Source organism: Chiroxiphia lanceolata, chromosome 28 (genome assembly GCF_009829145.1).
Source record: "Chiroxiphia lanceolata isolate bChiLan1 chromosome 28, bChiLan1.pri, whole genome shotgun sequence".
Lineage (NCBI taxonomy): Eukaryota > Metazoa > Chordata > Aves > Passeriformes > Pipridae > Chiroxiphia > Chiroxiphia lanceolata.
Genome location: NC_045664.1, coordinates 236317 through 257426, shown reverse-complemented (window position 1 = coordinate 257426; position 21110 = coordinate 236317). Strand labels below are relative to the sequence as shown.

The 21110-nt window shown below is 59.7% G+C and overlaps 2 protein-coding genes across 2 annotated transcripts; one reads left to right on the top strand and one right to left on the bottom strand.

Moving 5' to 3' along the window:
• The first annotated feature begins 3935 nt into the window (after window positions 1-3935).
• Window positions 3936-15620, top strand: DBNL (drebrin like). Its single transcript, XM_032712773.1, is given in 15 exon segments — window positions 3936-4037; window positions 4677-4732; window positions 6572-6684; window positions 6928-7002; window positions 7285-7431; window positions 8022-8099; window positions 8580-8731; window positions 9367-9421; window positions 9957-10031; window positions 10133-10235; window positions 11506-11562; window positions 11565-11615; window positions 13007-13113; window positions 14119-14224; window positions 14549-15620. Coding segments are annotated over 15 exon segments (1398 nt in total). The 5' UTR covers window positions 3936-3954; the 3' UTR covers window positions 14689-15620.
• Window positions 15621-16330: 710 nt separating this feature from the next.
• Window positions 16331-20697, bottom strand: CAPG (capping actin protein, gelsolin like). The gene is given in 13 exon segments (XM_032712778.1): window positions 16331-17149; window positions 17247-17335; window positions 17411-17543; window positions 17959-18051; window positions 18133-18192; window positions 18194-18211; window positions 18213-18285; window positions 18792-18958; window positions 19334-19488; window positions 19555-19628; window positions 19630-19725; window positions 19797-19857; window positions 20618-20697. Coding segments are annotated over 12 exon segments (1047 nt in total). The 5' UTR covers window positions 19820-19857; window positions 20618-20697; the 3' UTR covers window positions 16331-17083.
• Between the last annotated feature and the right edge of the window lie 413 nt (window positions 20698-21110).

Genomic DNA, 21110 nt, shown 5'->3' with positions numbered 1-21110 from the left:
CCCTCATCCCATCCAGAGGTCTTCTGCCCTATCCAGGGTGCCCCAGCTAGGGTCTCCCCCGTCCCATCCATGGGGTCACTTCCCATCCGAGTGCTTTCAGTGCACCCATGGTCCACCACATTCCGTCTTTTTCCCCCCCATCCTACCCTCGTCCCCCCATCACGCCCAGAGTTCCCCTATCCCATGCAGGTCCCCGATCCCTCCCACGGTGATCCCTCCCATCTGGGTGCTTCCACCCTGCTGAAGTTGTCCGTACCCGCCCCCATCCTATTTAGTTGCCTTCACCCTCCTGAGTGCCCCCATCCCACTCAGGGTGCCCCCCACCCCATCCCATCATCCCTGTCCTGCTGGGGTGCCCCTATTGCATTTGGGTGCCTCCGTGTAGCAGGAGAACCCTCATCCCGCCCAGGGTGACCCTGACCCCCCAGGTTGTTCCTATCTCATCAGGGTGTCCCCATCCCACTCGTGTGTCCCACCACACTGGAGAGTCCCCAGTTCACCCCAGTGTCCCTGTCCCCCTCCCCAGGGGATGCTCAGAGGGGGTTCCCATCCCTCCCCAAGGCAGGAGCAGGGTCCTACCATGGCGAGACCAGCCATGTAGGACAGACCCACTGGAAAAACCTTTTTCCCCCCTTTTTTTTTTTACGCAGTGGGCTCGTTTCCCCGTAATGGGCATCCACGGGGCTGCTGGGGTGGCACCCAATGGGGCTTCATCCAGCACCTCCAAACCATTGTCTTCGTCTCACTCCATCACCCACAGCCTGCCTGTGAACCCCAACCTCCCGTCCCCAAACCCCCGGGGCCACCAGGCTCCACCACCCCCGGCAGCCCCTCGTGCTGCTCCACAAAGGTTCTTCAGTTGCTTTGCCTGAAATACTCCATGAAAAGGCTTTTGTACCATCCAAATCGCTGGTGACCCAGTCCCCCCTGCCCAAGATTCCCAAGGAAAAGCAGGAGGCAGCTGCTGGGGGTCGTACCGGACGGCCCTTCCCTGCTCCCAGCCCTCCAGATGTTTTATTACCCTGTGTTTAATTAACATTTCCAGCTGTTCTAGCCGTGTGCTGAATGGGGAGCTCACGTCTACCCCTTCTTCCTAAACAGCTCCATGGTTAGGGGAACATGTGGTGGGGGTCCCCTTCCCACGTGGGGTGTGGATGTGTCTGAGGGAGCTGTGTGCGCCCCAGGATGCTAAAAAATATAAATTATTACCTTAAGTGTTACTTTTGCCCAGGTTCCCCATAAATAACGTGGGATGAGTTCTCGAGGAGTGAGGACATGACTGGTTCCTGGCATTGGCGTGAATGTCCCACGTCACCCAGCACTCCCCAGTGACTCCCAGCCTTGCAGGTCCCCAAGTCATAACACGGGCACCAACAGCACTGCAGTTTTGGGCTGTTTCCCAACATTTTTGTAGGTCCTATAAACCCAGGAGAGCCTCTAAAATGGGTTTTGAGGTGACGTTAGGTGGTGTTTGGAGCTCTGGGAGTGATGATGGGATGGATGGATGGGGAATCTGTGGGATGGAGGGGGTTGGGGAGTCTATGGCGGGACCATCAGACACCCCAGGACCTTCAGCCACCACAGGAGCTCAACAACCCTGGGAGTCTCTGCTGTTCCTGCACCCATGGCCACCCCAGGAAGCCTGGACACTCTGGGACCCTCAGGTACTCAGGACCCTTGGCTACAGTGACCCAACACCTACCCCAGGACCTTTGGCCACTCTGGGACCCTTGAACACTCCAGGAATTTTGGACACTCCGGATCCTCATCTGGCCCAGGACTGTCAGCCACCTCAGGACACTCAGCTGCCTTGGGACTCTTGACCATTGCAGGACCCTCAGGCACCCCAAGACCACCCCATTCACCATCTCCCATCCCACTCTCCCAGACACATTTTTCACTGGAGACTGGGGGCACGGGGGGGACCCCCACATCCCTCCAACCCCCCTAAACCAAAGCCTGAAGCCCCAAGGAGGAAAATCCCGGCACAGCCCTGTCACCATCACTGTCACTGGGGACAAATGGGGGGGGCAGGGGGCTCCTTATGCTCCACCTCACCCTCCCGGGGTAGGGGGAGCTCGGTCCCCCGTTATTTTCCCTCTGGGTGACAGTGGTGTCTCATGGGTGGGTTGTTCTCCCCGTGGCCTCCGGAGCCCGGCAGGGTGAGGGTGAGACACCAAAGGAGTTCTGGGGGAGCCCCTCCACCTCCACTTCCCTGCTGCTCGCCCAAATTTTGGGTAACCTCGAATGTGGAGGAAGGCTCGGGGGAGAGAAAGGCTACCCCCAAATCCCCCGAGCACCCCGCTCGCGCGGGGCAGCGCCGCTCTAGCCAGATGTTGGCAGCTGGGGAGGGCTGGGCTGGGGAAACAACGAACTGCTAATGGCCAGTTAGCACATGCTGGGGACACCCCCGGGCGAGGGTCACCTTCTGTCCCTCCCGCACCAGGTCACCTTCTGTGTGTCCCCCTCTCCGGTCACCTCCTGCCCCTCCCGGACACCTCTCCCCCCCCCCCCCGGTCACCTCCTGCCCCGCTGGACACCTCTTTGTGCAGGTCATCGCCACGGGGAGGAGCAGCATCCCTGCTGGGGGTGCAGAATTTTGATGATACGGGGTAAAACTGAGACGCATTTGCACCCCAAAAAACTCCAGGATCCGAGGTCCGGCACCTGAAGTCACCCCAGGTGTGTCCACCCCAGGTGTAGCCCCCTCAGGATGAAAAATGGGAGAAATCCCCGGAACTGCCGATTTTCTCCACAGAGGGGCTGCGTTAGGGAGTACATTACGGGGTACGGGGACCGGGGATGGCTGTGTGGGATGCGGGGACCCCCGGGGCTGCACTGGGTCAGGGAACCCCAAGAACCACCTGGGACCGGGTCTCCCAGAACAGCTCGGGCTGGGGGTCCCTGAGAACTGCCATTAGGGTGGGGGACCCTGAAAACCCCCATGGGATGAGAGTCCCCGAAAATTGATCTGGGACAGGATCCCCCGGAACCGCCCAGGAACGGGATCCCCAAGAGTCACTCTGGGATGGGGGTCCCCTAGAGCTGCTCTGGGACAGAGGACCCCAAGGAACACCCGGGATGAGGGGATGGGACCCCCCTGAACAGCTCTGAGGGGGGTGCCAGAGCTGCTCTGTGACAGGGGACCCCAAGAGCCCCCGTGGGGTGGGAGGGGTGACCCGCGCTGGGACAGGGTCCTAAACCAACCCCCGAGGCTCGGCGGGGGCGGGGTGATGGGGGTGAGGGGGGGGACAAACTCCGCGGGGCGGGGCGAGGCCGCCCGGGGGGCGGGGGGCGGGGCCTGTCAGTTCAGGGGCGGGGTCGCAGGTAGGGGCGTGGTCTGGTGACTCGGGGGCGCGGTCTGACGGCTCTGGGGGGGGCAGGGCCGTCTGTGGGCGGGGCCGCCGGTGAGGCGCGGCGGGAGGTGCCGGTGACACCGGAGGAGAGGGGGGCGGTGGCGGGGGTCGTCCCGGGGGGCGGTTCCGGTAGTACCGGCGGGGCGGTCCCGGCGGGGCGGTGCCAGTCCCAGGGGGCGGTGTCTGAGGTGGTCCCGGGGGCAGTGCCTGTAGCACCGGCGGGGCGATGCCGGTGCCGGGGGGGCGGTCCCGGGGGTGGTCCCAGGGGAGATGCCGGTAGCACTGGCCGGGCCGTGCCGGGGGTTATACCGGGGGCGGTGCCAGTCCCAGGGGCGATGCCGAGGGCGGTGCCGCGGATGATCTCGGGGGCGGTGCCGGGGGTGGTGCCGAGGGCGGTGCCCGTCCGGGGGGCGGTGCCGGTATCACCGGCGGGGCGGTGCCGGTGGGGGGTGGTCCCGGGGGCGGTCCCGGGGCGGTGCCGGTATCACCGGCGGGGCGGTGCCGGTCCGGGGGGTGGTCCCGGGGGCGGTCCCGGGGCGGTGCCGGTATCACCGGCGGGGCGGTGCCCGCGCTGCCGGCGGGCGGAGCGCGCGCGGCCATGGCGCTGAACCTGGCCAAGAACGGGCGGGCGCTGCAGGAGGCCTACGGGAGCGTGGTGGCGCCGGGCAGCGCCACGGACTGGTGAGGGGGCGGCGGGGACACCGGGGGCCGTGATGGGACATCGGGGGCGATGGGGGGCTGGAGGGCGGGGGCAGGCCGGGGGGATGAGGGCGTTGCGAGGGGGCTGTGGGGTGTTTGGGGGGACGGGGGTGTGCGAGGGTCTGTGGGGTGTTTGGGGGCCGTGTGTGTTTAGGAGGGCCGAGGATGGCTCGGGTGGGGGATGGGGGATGAAGGGGGAATGGGAGGGGGTGGGGAGGGGGTGGAGGGGTGGAAGTGAAACGGATGGCAGGGGATGGGTGATCTGGGGAAGATTTAGGGCCAGGCCAGTGACTTGTGGGGAGATGTGGAGTGTCAGGGAGTGAGGGGGTGCTTGGGGGGCATGTGGGATGTATAGTAGGGATCAGGGGTGTGGGTAGTATGAGGGGTCAGGGTGTGGGGGGCTGTGGGCGTGTGTGAGGGGCTGTGAGGTGTATAGAGGGAATGAGGGCTGTGGGGTGTCTGGGGGGATCAGTAAGTCCTTGGGCTGTGGGGTGGGCAGCGTGGGGGGTGGGGGTCTCTGTGGGGCTCTGAGCTTTAGGAGGTGTTGGGGGGGTGCGGACACCCAGATGGGACCGTGCTGGATAAAACTGGCTAAAAGTCCCCTTTCTACCTTAATTTTAGGGCTCTGTTCACCTATGAAGGCAACAGCAATGACCTGCGGGTGGCTGGCTCTGGAGGTGAGCGTGTTGGGGTCTGTCCCCTCCATTCCTGTGAGTCTGGGGGCTTCCAGGGCTCGTGTCACTCTGCTTGTCTGGGATGTCAGGGGGTTTTTAACCCCTGAGGGTGTTTTGGGGAGTGCCCTTGGTGGTTGGACAAGGGTGGCAGCTGTGTCGGGGTGTCCAGTGTGATTTTGGAGAGAGGAATATGGAGCAGAGATTTGCTGGCAGCTCTGCTTCTCCTTCCTTTTCATTTTCCTCCTTTCCCAAGGATCCAGAGTTTGGACCCTGGTTGCTCTGTGCATCTCTGAAGTATTTTAGATCCCGGATTTAGGCAGGACCATGTGGCTTTCCAGCCGTTCACGGCTGGGGCTCCCACTAAATGCTCCTGAAGCCTCTCACATCCAATTCTCTCCTTCTCACGATTGGTTTTTTTTTTTTTTTATCTGACTACTGGTTCCCACTGAAACACTCCTGGCTGGAAGCCAAAACTATTGGGAAGCAGCGCAATAGAGGGTTTCCCCACTCTAGGTATTTGTATCCTCTTATCCCTCCCTGGCTTCTTCCCTAATTTCCAGGTGTTTCTCCCAACCCACAGAGCTCTATGGAAGTTTCTGGTATGCTCTGCAGGGCCTGGCGGAGCCCATGGAACCAGGGCCATGGTGCTGGGGAATTTTGTTCAGGAAAAGCTCTTGTTGAGCCACAGATGAGGGTTTTGGGGAGCTGCAGAGGGTGTGCCCCAAGCTCCTCACAGATCCCTTCTCCCTCCAGCATTCCCATCATGTCCTTCCATGCCAGCACTCACGCAACCGGCCTCAGACTTCCAGCCTTCAACTTCCCTGCTGGGTTTGGAGCCAAATTTAGAGCCAAAGCATAATATTTAATAAGGAGAGGGAAACGATCTGGGTGCTCCTGCAGTGCAGAGTGAACCGGGCTGGGCTGTGCCCGTCCTGCCAGGGCTGATCAAGGTCAGTGGCTCTTTTCCCCCCATTCAGGGCTCAGACAATCCAGTGCAGGGGGAATTGTGGTCTGGAGTAATTTTTTTGAGATGAGAGTGTGAGTTTTTGGTAGTTTTCCTCCGTTCCTGGTAGCTTTTTGGCATAGTGGGAGTGATGCTGTGCCCTTCCCATTGCTCACTCAGCCTCTGCCTGAGCCTTGTGGGATTTTCCCCCTGGGATTCGCTTCTGAGCCCCCAAGTCTGATGCTGAGACCACCCTGGATGTGTTTAACAGTGAGGGAAGCGTCGGGGCAGGAGGTGGACAAGCAGGGCCCTACCCCATGTCACCCTCTTGGTTCCTTCTCTACTTCCCGTCTGACAAAGCAGGAACAAAGCTCAGCCAGTTCCTCCACCACTTCCCAGCACCATTCCTGCCCTCATGAGGTGTTTTCCGGCCATGCCGGTGCTCGCCGGAGCGTGGTTTTGTACAGGAACCTGTGGGCAGAGCTGGCAGCTGCCTGCTCTCATTAAAGCCTCTAATTAATCTGGGGGTGTGAGCAGCTCCTTCCCCTTCTCTGCCATCCCTTCACTTGGTTACAGATCCAGGATCTTTCTGTATGGGGTTTGTGAAAGCCTGAGGAAGAGGAACTGGGTGATTAAGGCTGCTGAGAATGGGGGTGGGTGAGAAAAGGCTGGGGCTTGGCTCCCAAATAATTATGTGGATGACAAATGATCAGGTAATGGAAGGACCAGAGTAAACACTGAGGGGTCTGAGACGATCCTGTGGTAGGACATCCCCAAATCTCACGGGGATAATCTCCAGGGAATAAGGGGCTGGGAGCTGCAGCCTCCATGGGTTTGGCTGTTCCCAGCATGTGTGTGGAATGGGCTGGACTAACCCCCTCTCCTTCCTCCCGGGGCAGACGGGGGGCTGGAGGAGATGGTGGAGGAGCTCAACAGCGGGAAGGTGATGTATGGCTTCTGCCGGGTGAAGGATCCCAACTCCGGGCTGCCCAAATACGTCCTCATCAACTGGGTGAGTGGGGATGGACCTCAGTTTATCGGGGAGGGAACTGGAGCCCCTGTGCCCTGTGCCCAGGCTGGGAGAACTGGGGGTGTCCAGCCTGGAGAAGAGAAGGTTCTGGGGACACCTTAGTGCCCCTTCCAGTGCCTGAAGAGCCTCCAAGAGATCTTGAGAGAGAGTCAGGCTCGATCCAGGTGCTGCTGCCATGGATCCAGCTGGGATGGGCTCAGGTGAGCCGATGGTTTCTCTTTACAGACGGGTGAAGGTGTCAATGACGTGCGGAAAGGAGCCTGTGCCAACCACGTCAGCACCGTGGCCAACTTCCTAAAGGTCTGATCCTCCCCATGTCCTCCTTTAGGGAATCATGGAATGCTTTGAGTTGAAGACACATTATAGACCATTCAGTTCCAGCCCCCTGCTATGGGCAGTGACACTTTCTACTTAGACCAGGTTGCCCAAAAAATCTGTCTGGAGATTTTCTCCATCTCACCAGAACCCTTTTCCTTCCCTTGGGGGCTCCAGGAGTGCAGACAGGACCCACCAGGGCAAGGTGGTGGGTTTGGGGGCTCCCAGAGTGACCCCTTCACCCCTGTGCTGGTTCTTTCTGCTCAGGGGGCTCATGTCACCATCAATGCCCGGGCAGAGGAGGATGTGGAGCCTGAACTCATCATGGAGAAAGTGGCCAAGGCCTCTGGAGCCAACTACAGCTTCCACAAGGAGAGCAGCAAGTTCCAGGACTCAGGGCCTCAGGCTCCCGTGGTGAGTTGAATCCATGAGGGTTTTAGGGTGGTCCCTCTGGATGGGGGAAGGTCTGGGACCACTCTCATCCAGTGATGGAAGTGGCTCCCTGGGCATTGACACATCCATGGAATGTTCAGCCTGGAGAAGGGAAGGCTCCAGGGAGACCTTAGAGCCCCTTCCAGTGCCTAAAGGGACTCCAAGAGAGCTGGAGAGGGACTTTAGAGAAGGACCTGGAGCGATGGGACAAGAGGCAGTGGGTTTACACTGACAGGGCAGGTTCAAAGCGTGGAATCATGGAACGGATGGGTTGGAAGGGACCTTAAAGCTCATCCAGTTCCACCCCCCCCCTTCCACGAGACCAGGTTGCTGGCCTTGGACACTTCCAGTGATGGGCAGCCACAGCTCTTTGGGCAAGCTGTGCCAGGGCCTGCAATTGCCCATTTTTGGCAACATGCACGTTGCTGGCCTCACCCAGACCTTCTTTAAATTTTGGGGCAAAGCATCAGGTTATAGGAACTTCTTAGAAGAAGTCCCAGACTGTGCTGATTTGGGCTGATTTTTGACAAAAAGTGCAAAAATGGTGATTTGTCTGTGCCTTCCCTCCCCAGGGCTCCGTCTACCAGAAGACAAACGCAATGTCCGAAATCAAGCGAGTCAATAAGGATAATTTCTGGGCCAAAGCAGAGGTGAGCACACGCATCAGAGCACGAAGCCTTTGGATTTAGCTGGAGATTACTCTCCATGTGCTGTGTTCCCTGTCTGGGAATCGGGTAATGCTGCCTGGAATCAGAGATCCAGAGCTCAGGGAAGTGCAGAGCTGCTGCCTTCGGGTGCTCAGGGAGAAGGGGCTGAGTCCTGAAAGGGAAGGTGCTCCTTTTTCTCATCTGAGTTTGGCTCAGGGCTGCTGGGGTGGGCACGGGGGAGGAGGGCTGGGGTGCACCCCAGCTCCAAGCGAACCCTGTTTGGGTGAGGAAACTGATTTTTGTCCCCTCTGAAGACTGCTCTTTGTTTTCTTCCTCTTTCATGTTGGGTTTTACTGGGGCTTAATGATGTGTGAACCTTCTGGCTGGGGGCCACCAGCCCTGGGACCTGCTGCGTGCCCCAGGATGCAGAGGGCTGGGGGCAGTGCCTGTGACCCCCACCCCTCCGTGCCTGTGTGCCCTCAGAAGGATGAGGAGAACCGGCGGCTGGAGGAGAAGAGGAGGGCGGAGGAGGAGCGGCAGCGGCTGGAGCGGGAGCGGCGGGAGCGGGAGCTGCAGGAGGCGGCAGGGAGGGAGCAGAGGTTCAAAGCCAGATCCAGTGAAATCGAAGCCCAGAAGTGAGTGGGATGTTGGGAATGATTCCAAGAGGCTGTCCTGTCCTCTGGGGTCTCTCGGTGGTGCTGGGTATCCTTGTCACCATGTATGTGAGCTGTCCTGACTCCTGCAGAGGTTGTCCTCAGGAATGGTGGATCATGTCCATGCATTCCTCACTGCTGGAATTCCTGCAATCCCAGGAAATCTCCTTTAAGGGAGCATATGTGGAGAGGATTTTGCTCTGGGTTGGAGGGAGCATCTCCCTAGCTCTCCCTGCCCACTCATCCCCCTCTTGCTTCCCAAACTCCTCTCTAACACCCATGGCACCTGTTTTTGGGGTACTGGAGGTCTAGGTGGGCTTTGGGGGAATCTGAGCCCTGAGGGACTGCAGGGAAGTCTGCTTGGCCCCCACATCTGGATGCTCATGTCCATATCCCTGAGGAAGAGATTTCTCTGGATTAATCCCAATATTTGGAGCTGCTCCTGCCCCTCTCACAATGTTCCTCTCTCCAAGGGTGACCTGCGACTCCTCATCTGGCCCCAAAGTGAGGGGGAGTGTCCCCAGAGTGAGGGGGACATCCTTCCTGTGCTCTTCCCAGGGAGCTGCAATGGGCTGAGGTCCCAAATCCTTGGTTTTAACCCCAGTTTGTCCCCACAGGAGACTCCAGCAGCAACAGGAGGCTGAGAACAGGGACAGGGAGCAGCAGCAATGGGTGAGCTCTGGCATTGGCCTCAGGCAAGGTTTATCCATGATGGAGGGGATAGAGACCCGGGATAGGACAGTGGAAATGGCCAGGTTGCACAGGGAGGTTTAGGTTGGATATTGGGAGAATTCCTTCATGGTAAAGGGCTACCCAGGGCAGTGGTGGAGTCCCCAGCCCTGGGAGGATTTAAAAGACACATGGATGTGGCACATGGGGACATGGGTGGCCTTGGCAGTGCTGGAGAAACAGTTGGGCTTGGTGATCTCAGAGGGCTTTTCTAATCTGAATCATTCCATGATTCCATGAAACCAAGTGCCTTTTCTCAGCCTCCCTCCCAGATCGAGGGTTTCCTCTCCATTCCCCCTCCCTCGCCGTGTGAGTTCCTTGGGTCCAGAAGAGGCAGGATAGGGCTGGAGGGGGCTGGAGTGGGCAGAAGAGGCAGGATGGGGATAGGATGGTGCTGGAAGGAACTAGATGGGGCTGGAGCAGCTGGATCTGTCCAGAGTGGGCTAGATCAGCACCCAGACCCTCTCTTGTGCTGCAGAAGGAGCAGGCTGAGGAGTACGAGACCCGACAGAGGAAGGGCTTCAAGAGAAGCGAGTCGGTGGAGAAAGCCCAGGTATGGAGCTGGGAGTGCTCTGGAGGGTGTCTGCCTTGGCTCTGCCCCCCCTGCTGCTGCTCTGTGACCTTGACGTGGCATCTGGGCCCTTCCCTGGGCAGGAGGCTGCGACTCTGATTGCACAGAGAGCCGTGAACCCCCGCGACATCTTCAAGCAGAGGGAGAGAGCGGGGCCGGGGGACACAGGGACACCAACCCAGCCAGGTACGGTGTGAGGGGACACAGGGAGGGTGGCACAGCCAGGTATGAGGGGTGTGAGGGGACACAGGGAGGGTGATGGGGCCACCCCCAGTCCCCCACCGTGTCCCAGTGGAGCAGGGTCCCAGTGGGGTCCCAGTGGGGCAGTGATACTGTGAGGCCGCTGTTCGGGCTGCGAATGGGCAGCTCTCATCACATCGATGTTCTTTGCTGTGGTGTCCCACCCCCAGCTCCTGCCATTTTCCAAAGTGAGGTTCCAGCTGTGCCAAGTTTTAACCACCAAGACAGAAGTTTTCCATACTCTGCCTTCCCTTCTGAACCTCAAATTTCATTTTTTTCAATGGAAGTTCAACACATTGACACCAGAAAGACACCACCATTGCAATCTATCCTGACTGCCCAAAGTTCTGCCCAAATTTTTGCATTGCCCGAGCCAAGCAGGATGTTGGAAGAGCCTGATTTGATCTCTCTGATAGAAACCAGGAAGTTTGCAAAGCAGAGCTGAGAGCGGCTGAGGAAGTCCCTGTGAGCGCACGACACCCTTGGGCGACTGCCTCCTCCTCCTCCCCTCAGTGCAACCCCCCCAAAGCACCTTAAATTGATTCATTGAATAATCACTTTTACTTGGTGACAGGAGCACAGATCCCTTCTTCCTTGGGCAGGCAAGGCATGAGTGGGAGAGGAAGAAACGCCACACTGGGAAAATGTCCTTTTTGCTGGTTAAACATCAGGGGAGAGGCTGATTTTGAGGTATTTCATTAGGATTTGATGGTTTTCATGGAAGAAAAGGAGATAAATACCCTGAAACTGATCAGACTCAGAGGTGAGGGTAGACTGGAGTCTTGGTGCTGGTAGGGTTTGTCTGGCAGTTCTTCTCCTCAGCTTTTGTTTGGTTTGGAGGTGGAGATGGAGAGATAACAGTACACAGTTCACTCTTGGCACAGGAAATGGACTGGCAGAAACCAGTTTGCATCATCCCCTCTCAGTTTGATGTCTGTGGCATTCAGACTGCTCCAGAAATCACTCTGGAGAGCCAGTGGCGGGGTCTCCCAGCTCCTCTTCCTCCCCAGAATCTTTTTTTTTTTTTTTTTTTTTTTAAATTTTCCCTTGGCTGCTGCTGCTGTAACCAGTTGCCAAACTTGTTTTCCACAACCAGGATTAGAGCTGGAAAATCCTGCTTGGGAGGGTGACTCAGCAGCACCCCTGGGTGCCCAGTCGTGGGCTGGGAGTCCTGCTGCCTGCCCAGCTCCTGCAGCCACTCAGTCTCCTTTTCCAGGGAAGCTCCGCAGCCCGTTCCTGCAGAAGGAGGTGAACTCTGTGCCCAGTCCTGCCTCCACAGCCGGGATGTTTGGGGGTCACCTCCAGCCTCCCCAGTACCTGCAGCAGGTTCGTGCTTGGCTCCCTCCCCAGAGCTTTTCTCTGCATCTTTCCAAATAGATTCCACAAAATTGGGCATGTTGAGGCCTGGCTCAGAGACTCCATGTGTTTTTCCCATTCCTTGGACCAGGAACCCCCCGTGTTTGTCTCCAGCCAGGGCTGAGTGTGATGCTGAGGGTGAGGATGGTTCCTCCTAGTCCTCAGCCGAAGGCTCAGTGTCCAGGGGATGAGGATATCTCCTGCTGAAAGGCTGGAATTCAGCTCCGAGCACCCCCAGCCCCCTCCAGACCACAGGGGCTTTGACAGTCACACTTGGACTTGCCCAAAGTGCCCCGAGACACAGCTGAGACACCCCCTGTGCAGGAGTTTCCCAACTCCAGAGTTAGACTGGGCTATTTTCCTGTCCCAGTAAAGACCAGTACACGGCTACAAAGTGACAGGACAAGGGGGAATGGCTTCCTACTGCCAGAGGGCAGGGTTAGATGGGATATTGGGAAGAAATTCTTCCCTGTGAAGGGTGGGGAGGCCCTGGCACAGGCTGCCCAGAGAAACTGTGGCTGCCCCATCCCTGAAAGTGTTCAAGGCAGGTTGAATGGGGCTTGGAGCAACCTGGGCTAGTGGAAGGTGTCCCTGCTTAACCACTTCCCAGTGGTTTGGGACAGGGATCGATTCCAGAAGAGGGCTGGCTGTGCCCAGAGGTCTCCCCATGTGCTGTGGGTGGCGCTGAGGGTTGGCCTTGTCCCTGAATCATGGAATCACAGGTTGGTTTGGGTTGGAAGGGATCTGAAGGACCATCTAGTTCCACCCCCCTGCCATATGCAGGGAGGAGGTGAGGACAGAAACAAGGTGGGGGCCAGGGATGATGAGGTGTGAGGTGGGGTTTAGGGACAACAAAGTGGGGGCCAGGGATGAACTGAGGACCAGGGACAAGCTGTGGGTCCAGGGATGAGGTGGGGGGCAGGGACAGGCTGAGGGCCAGAGACAAGGAGAGGGCCAGGGGTGAGGCAGAGACCAGGGACAGACTGGGGCCCAGGGATGTGCTGAGTGTAGCCAGGCCACCATCACCACTAGATGCTGCTCTTGGCCATGGCCTCCACTCCAGCCCTTCCCCTCCACGGGAACATGGTTCATCTGGAGTGAGTTTACCCCTTCGAGTTTATCCCTTCCCTGTTGGAGATCCTGGATCTCTCCCTTGTCCTTTTCACTGCTCCCTAAACCCCTGCTTGCTCTCTTCTGTGCTTCCTACCTGCCCCATCCCATGGTCCAAGCACGCTGAACAGGAGATCTGGGGGACACCCAGCTTCCACCAGGAATGTGCTGTCACTCCAGCCTGGAGCAGGAGGCAGATGGACGAGGGAACAGGGCGTGATTTTGGTGACAGATGCCATGTTTCTCCTCAGGACGAGACTCCGGGTACAATTCTGGCGTCCCGGTGTCCCGTGTGGAAGAGACAAATCTGTACGAGGAGCCTCCGGAGCCCTCAGCCATCTATGAGGAGCCCCCCCAGGTGTGTTTGGGGGGTAGGGACCCCTGAGGAGGGGCCAGGATTCATGTGGGAGAGCGTGGCTTTATCCTTTAGGATGGGTCTGGAACCCTTTTCTGGGCTAAAATCAATAGGAGAAACCCTAGAGCTCACGTGCACTCCAGTGCATCATCCTAGTGAGGGGGTGCTGCTGCATCCCTCCCCAGTGCTCCCAGTGGGAGACACCGGTGCTGAGCCCCTGGCACCCAGCCTGTACTCCAGGGCCATCCAGCTGTTGTCAGTGCTCCAGAGCCAGTGAGGGAGATCCACAAGCCTCTTCCAAAGCCCTTTCTCCTTCTCCTGCACATCCAAACCCAGCAGAGCTGGCATTCCCAGCTATTCTTGGCATGCTCCAATATTCTCCAGTGGCTAATAGTGGGGTTGTGCTGTGCTTCCCTTGGAGATGTGGGGCCCTTTGGTTTCCTCTCCTCTGCTCACCAAACCATCAGCATTCCAAACATCATTTTATCATTCTGGAATTTGTCTGGAAGTGTCCAGCAGATTCCAAAGGATTCCAGAGTAGATGGGCTGAGCAATCCCCTCAGCCTTTCCAGAGGAAAGCAAATGACAGCTGGCTCAGGCTCCAGCAGAAAGCTCCATGGGAAGCTGGAGCTTATCCATGGGAGTTGAACCTCTCTCTGCAGGGGGGACCCCAAGGGATAAGGATTAGATTCCAGACAGGTTGTTTGCCACTGGTCTCCAGTGGTTTTGTTGGGATGAGATCTCAAGGGACAGGGATCAGTGTTGACTAGAGAGGTGGCCACCTTGACTCTTCGGCTCAGGGCTGATTTGGTCTCCTGGGTCCCGTGGCAGAGACATGTGGCAAGACTTTCCCAGAGCCCAGGTTTTATTCTGGGGGGCACCCAGGACCTCCAGCCTCTGAGCCCCAGGGGTGATCTACATCTCTGGGTGCTTCACGTTGCTGTTTTCCTTCCTCCCTCCCTTTTCTCCTGGTAATTCCTGTTCTCCCTCTCTCCTTCCTTCCTGAAGGAACGAGCTGACGATGCCAAATACGACTACGGGCTGGAGTACCAGGAGCCGCCGGACCTGGCGGGGAAGGGACTCTGTGCCCGAGCGCTCTACGACTACCAGGCTGGTGAGACCCACAGCCATTCCCTGTGTCCTGCCACTCCAAGCCCTTGTCCAAAGTCCCTCTCCAGCTCTCTTGGAGCCCCTAGGAGGCCCCTTGGAGGCACTAGAAGGGACTCTCAGGTCTCCCCAGAGCCTTCTCTCCTTCAGGTGAACACACCCAGCTCTCCCAGCCTGTCCCCCAGAGCAGAGGGGCTCCAGCCCTCGGGGCATCTCTGAGACCTCCTTTAGACTTTCTCCAGCAGCTCCACACTCCTCTTATGTTGGAAACCCCAGAGCTGGGAGGGTACAGGTGGTCTGACCCCCCCTCCTTCTCTCTATTCCATTCCAGCTGATGACACCGAGATCTCCTTTGATCCCGAGAACATCATCACCAACATCGAGATGATTGATGAGGGTTGGTGGCGTGGCTACGGCCCTGATGGTCACTTTGGCATGTTCCCTGCCAACTACGTGGAACTGATAGAGTAGGGGGGGCTGGCGGGGGGGCTGGTAGGGGGCTCCAGACCCCTGGGACTGCTCCAGACCCCTGGGACCATTCAAGCCTCCTGGGACCACTCAGCTCCTGCCTGAATTCTTCCAAATGACGTGTGGCTTTTTCTTCTTCTCTGTTTCTTTCTCTCTCTAAGTGAAGTGCCATTCCCCACTCCCTGGGCTGCAGGGTCCCCCCAGGTGCTGCCCTCCTGCCCCCCATAGCTGCCCTTGGGTGGGTGAGGGGTCCATCCTACCCTGAGCCCCACAGTGCTGGTCTCCCCTTCCTCCCTTGGCTTTGGAGTGGGATGGAGGGAGGTGGCAAATCCCTCACAGGGCATTTTCAGGGAACAAATTACCTCCCCCCTGCGCTCTCTCTCACCCTGTGACCTTGGACCTGCTGCAGCCACACCGGAGAAGCCACTTTCCCAATTTTATTTCACCAGCAAAGCTCATCAGAATGATTTTGGCATCACCAGGAGAGCTGAATCCTGGCTCTGTTCCCCCTCCAACCCTGACCACCCCGAGCTCACCACATGTGAACCTGTGTTTTCCTCCCTGCTCTCCCCACCAGAGGGTTTCCCTTCCCTCTCCCCAAATCATGCTCCAGGGATTTAAACTGGGAGTGAATAAGCTCCCCTACAGTGCAGATCCAGCCAGGCCAAGTGGGTGGGACCTCCCCCATTACCCCAAATTCACTGTGAACAAGGAAAAGCCCAGCCCCTCCCCCACATTGAGTTTCCCACCTCAGTGTCACTTTAGGAGTAGAAGGAGAGGATGGGGTTTTGGGTGTCGGGGGATCCTGGCTCACCCACCCCTCCCCCTGGGGAACATGGTGGCTCCTCTGAGTCCCTCCCCTGGGCTCCTTCCCCCTCCCTCTCCCCCCACCCCAGGCCCTCCCCAGCTACAATAAAAGGGCTTTTCCTTGGTGATGGATGCAACAGGATGTGGGTGGGAATTGGAGTGGAATGCTAGGGGTTTGGTCAAGCCCCTAATGCCAGACGTGTTGTCACATCAGGTTGTCATGAGCAGGGGCCAAGGGAGGGGTAACTGGGGACATAATTAGTCCAACACTAATTATCTGGGTCTAATGAGGGAGGGAGCAGCCAGCAGTGATGGGGGTTGCAGGGTCTGGCTGGCCCCAGGGTGGTGAGGGGATTTGGGGGTGTTGTTGATGACACTGGGGGTTTGGGGACACTGGGGACATTAGGGATGCAGAGACTGTGGAGAGAGCAGAGGGTGGGACATTCGAGGATGTGGACATGGAGGTACACTGGACAGTTGAAGGTGTCAGGGACTTGACCACACGGGTGATTTGGGGACGTGGGGGATGCAGGGTGGCAGCCAGTTGAGAGCCATCTCCCACCTTTCCCAACCACTTCGGGGTCAGGTGGTCACACAAGGACTGGGGCTCCTGGTCACTCTGGGTGCTGCCAGCCCCTGGGGACATCCTGTAGCTGTGGGTATCATCCCATAGGGCAGAGGGCTGGTGCCCTGGTGACACAGGTGGCCCTGTAGGGTGTCATCACACAGGGTGGTGGGGACACCTTCATCCCCTGCAGGGCCATTGCCCTGTCCTGAGTCCCCTTGTGTCCCCCCATCCCCAGGGCTGGTACCACACCCAGAGCAGCCAGATACAGGATGCAGCACTGTCCCTTTATTCTCCGGGGCCTGGGCAAGGGGTGAGATGCATGGGCACGGGGTGGGCACAGCGTGGCACAGGCACACTCAGGAAGGTGGTCAGGGGGTGCAGGTGGTCCAGCTATGGCAGCAGTGGTGGGGGGAAGGTGTATTGTGGGCATGGCATGGCTTGGGATGGTGTAGGGATGGGGATGGAGGTAGGCACAGGGTGGGCAAAGGAGTGGGGATGACAGGATGGCACAGGGGCAGGGATGACATGGGTTTGGGGATGGTGTAGAGGAGGGATGGCATGGGGATGGGGTTGGCATAAGAAGGAGATGGCTTGGACTTGGGGATGAGGTAGGGATGGGGAAGGAAGTGACGTGGACATGGGGATGGCACAGGGATGGACAGGGATGACGTGGGCAGGGGAGGGGCAAAGGGATGGGGATGACACAGGGAATGGCACAGGAACGGGGATGACATGGGCTTGGGGATGGCAGGAAATGGTTGTGGCAAGGACACGGGGTGGGCAAAGGCACAGGGATAGCACAGCAATGGAGATGGCATGGGCTTGGCATGGGTCGTCAAGGATGTGATGCACAAGGATGTGAGTGACAATGGCATGGGGATGGGATGAGCAAAGACACAGGCATAGGGATGGCACAGTGACAGGGATGGCTGAGCAGGGCACAAGCATTGCGGGGAGCTGGCACAGCCAGCATAAGCCTGGTGACACCCTGGGCTGGGCACTGGCCCCATGGGCACCTGCTGCTCACTTCCAGCTGGTGAAGAACTGCTTGAAGAGGGGCGTCTCGCAGCACTGGGGCAGGATTTCCACCTGCCGGGACAGCAATGGGGACAGGGACGGGACAGGGATCGGGAGGGGGTGATGCTTCCCATGCCAGCCCCCAGGCACCCCTCACCACTGCACCCACCTGTGTCTGGGGCGGGTGGCCCATGCGGGCGATCACCTCCTCGGCCACCCTGAGGGCCGCCCGGCGCTCCTGCTCGTTGGCCTTGCGCCCTGCGGTGGGGATGTCAGAGCCGTTCTGGGCACGGCCCCCATCTCCATGTCACCCTGTGTCCCCACCTCAGGCACCTTTCCAGACGTAGACCTTCCCGCCGGCGCCGTTGTCCAGCACGAAGCAGTCATCGGGGCAGAGCAGGCTCTGGCTGAAGGGACTGCCAGCGGCCACCTGGGTCAGGTCCATGTGCCCCGTCGCGTCCGACACCTGCCCGTGGAGGGGACGTCACTGCAAGGTCACCCAGAGCCGCCCCAGCCCAGTGTCCTCCCACCCAGCCACTGCTCTCAGGGACTCCGCGGTGTCCCCAGGCCAGCCCAGCCTCATATACTCTCTGGGGCCACCAAGGTGTGTCTGCTGGCCGTGCACAGCTCCCTGTGGCTTTCCTAGAACCACCAGAGTGTCCTTGGCTGTCCACAGCTTCACGTACGGCCAGGGGCCACCACAGTGTCCCCTGGTGTTGCCCAGTCCCACGTCTCCCATGGGACCACTGCACTGTCCCAGGCCATGCCTGACCCTAGAATCACCATGGTGTCCCCTGGCCATCTCCATCCCTGTGCCCTCCATGGTGACACTCAGCCATGCCCAGCCCTGGTGCCACAGGGGTGTCCTGCCATGTCCTTGCCTTGTAGAGCACGGCTGCCCCCGCGTTGCTCTGGTCGGCTGCCACGTCCTCCTCGGGGCTGCCCTCCTGCAAGGGGGGCTTGGGGCCCAGCACCTGCCAGAGGACGAGATGGGGGTGTCACAGAGCCACCCCATGGGACACCCACGTCCCCCTCTCCTCCCAGTGAGGACGTACCTGGACCATCTCGGGTGGCTCCTCGCCGTCCACCACGATCTCCAGCCGTGCCTTGCCACCCCCGCTCGCTGTCCCGGATGGGCCACAGCCAGCTCCTGCGCCCTGCTGCGCTCCAGGACATTGCTCCGGGCCCCCACACCACACGAAAAGGGTCTGGGGACAGGGAGGGGAACAGTGGTGATGGAGCCACCCCACAGTGGTCCCCAACCTGCCTCAGCCAGGCTGGGGATGGAGCAGCCGCGGGGGTTGAAGCTGGTCCAGGAAGATGCTGCGATGGGCAGAGGACACTCCCATGGATGGACAGACACCCGACCATCAAACCCTGCTCCGGATAGGGGGACACCCCAAGAGGTCAGTGGGCACCCCAAGAGACAGACACCCCAACAGATGGACACCCCAAAATGAGGCAGACACCCCTGCAGATGGCTGGGCGCTTGGAGAGATGGGACAGACACCCCAACAGAAGGACAAACAGCCAGTCCTATCGAGGTACAGGTGCCCCAACCAAGAGGGACACCCCAATGAGCTGATGGATGCCCCAGAGGACAGAGGGACACACAGGACACGTGACTTGCCCCTCCCCACCACCACATGAGAAGGGTCTGGGGGCCAGAGATGGGGACAGCAGGCCCAGGAGGGGGCAGGTGCACCCTGCTCACCTGTCCAGGTCGAGGAGGAAGCAGTCCCCGGTGTTGAAGCTGGCCCAGGCTGGGTCTCGCTCACTCGCCCGGATCTTCCTCTTGCCCTTCACCTGGTACAGTTTGGGTGCGGGGCCGGGGCCGGGGCTGGGCCGGGTGGGCTTGAATGCTGAGGCCACACCACCTTCCTGCTGGCACAGGGGGCTCAGCACTCCATGGGGTGTCCAGCACCAAATGGGGGTGGCAAACACCCAGCATGGATAGTTAGCACCTGGAGGGGAGCTGAGCACCACATGGGTGTGCTGAGCACTTGGTGGGGTGCCCAGCACCCAGTGGGGATGACAAGCATCCAGCATGAATGTGAGCACCCAGAAGGGATGCTGAGCACCTTCTGAGGGTGCCCAGCACCCAGTGGGGGTCCCTCTTGCTCAGCACAGATGAAGCAGAGTAGTGAGGGTGTGGAGAGCCCAGTGGTGATGCTGAGCACCCATCTGGGGTGCTGGGAGCCTGGTTGGGGTGCTGCATACTGGGAGGACCCCAAGTGCCGCTGGGCACCCCAGTACCTGGTAGGTGAGGCCGTGGGGGAAGTACTCCATGAAGAGGTCAGACTCGTTGCCTTGCACCTCACGGTGGGTGACGGGGCGCTTGCCCAGCAGCGAGCTCAGTTGGGTGGAGAGGAGGGCACAGGCACCCCGCTCGTCTTGCGAGGAGTCCCGGCCTGTGGGCAGCCAGGTGAGCACCCAACCCCACTGCCCCTGGAGCCCCACAGCCCCCCAGCGCTCACCCATCCACAGGTGGAGGTGGGCGTGCTCCTCCAGCCCGTTGTGCAGCACTAGGTAGGAATCCCGGAGAAGAAATCCCCCGGGCAGCCTCGGGGACCTCCACGGGCCGCAGCTGCTCCACCCGCCAGATGTGCAGCCCCGGGAGAGCGGCTGCAGGGCCGAAAGGGGAACCACTGCGGGGCAGGCAGGAGTGAGAGGGTGGCAATCGGGGGGGGGGGGGGGGGGCAGTGGGGAGGGGATGTACCTTTTGGGGAGCGCAGTGTACATGGCGTTGGGGTGGGCAGAGATGGGTGGATTGGATGGACCTGTGGATGACGGATGGGGGGACCCATGAGATGGACGCAAAGGATGGAGAGCCAGAAGGTTAAGGACACCCCAGTGGACAGATTATTACCCTGAAGTGACAAATGGATGCCCCAACAGATACCCAGAAGGACAAGTGGACACCCCGATGGACACCTCGATAAACAATGAGACACTCAGAAGGACAGACCGATATCTGGACAGGTACCCAGAAGGACAGAAGGACAACCCATTGGACAGAGGGACACCGTGATGGACAGATGGACACTCAGAAGGACAGACAGATGCCCCAACAGACACACAGAAGGACAGACAGACTTGCCAACAGACATCCAGAAGGGCAACTGAACACACCCAGATGGACAAATGGACACCCCGATGGACACCCAGATGGACAGAGGGGCACCTCACCAGGAGACAGATGCCACAATGGACAGGCAGACACCCAGAGGATGGACAGACACCCTCACGTACAGGTGGAGACCTCTATGGTAAGGGAACACCCCCATGGACAGACACCCCAATAAATGGACACCCAGGAAGACAGACAGACACCCAATAGACAGAGGTGTCCTGACGGACAGCCAGACACCTGGAAGGGCAGACGGACACCCTAGCAGACAGACAGACCCCACGGGGGTGGGATGCCCCCAGACAGACAGACAGAGATCCCCGAGGCACACATTCCATGACGGACAGATGGACACCGCGCCAGCCCCTCCTCCGCACGAACAGACGGACACCCCCGACGGACAGACAGACCCCCGAGGGACGGCCCCGAGAAGCCCCGGCTCCGTCCAAGGCTGCGCCGAGCGGCACCGAAGGACGCCCCGACACCCGGAAGGCGCCGGCGGTTGAGTCAGGAGCAGGAAAGGGTGGGGACGGGGAGGGCGAGCAGGGGGGGGAACGGGGCTGGGCCCCCCGGTGGGGGCACGTGGCCTCGAATGGAGGGGGCACTGAGCCCTGGGACCCCCACTCTGCTGGGAGCCCCCGCCCCTATGGACTTCCCCTCCCCTCTGGGACCCCCACCCTTACTGCTGGGACCCCCACCCTCCTGAGCGCCGCCCCCGTGCAGGGGCCACCTACACTCTGCCGGACCTCCTCCCTCCTGGACCCTTCCCCACTCTGCTGGGAGCCCCATTCCGCTGGGATCCCCCCTCACCCTACTGGGACTCCCACCATCCTGGGACTGTCCTGGGATCCCCCTCTCCTCCTGAGCGACCCCCCAACACTGCTGGATCCACCACACTCTCAT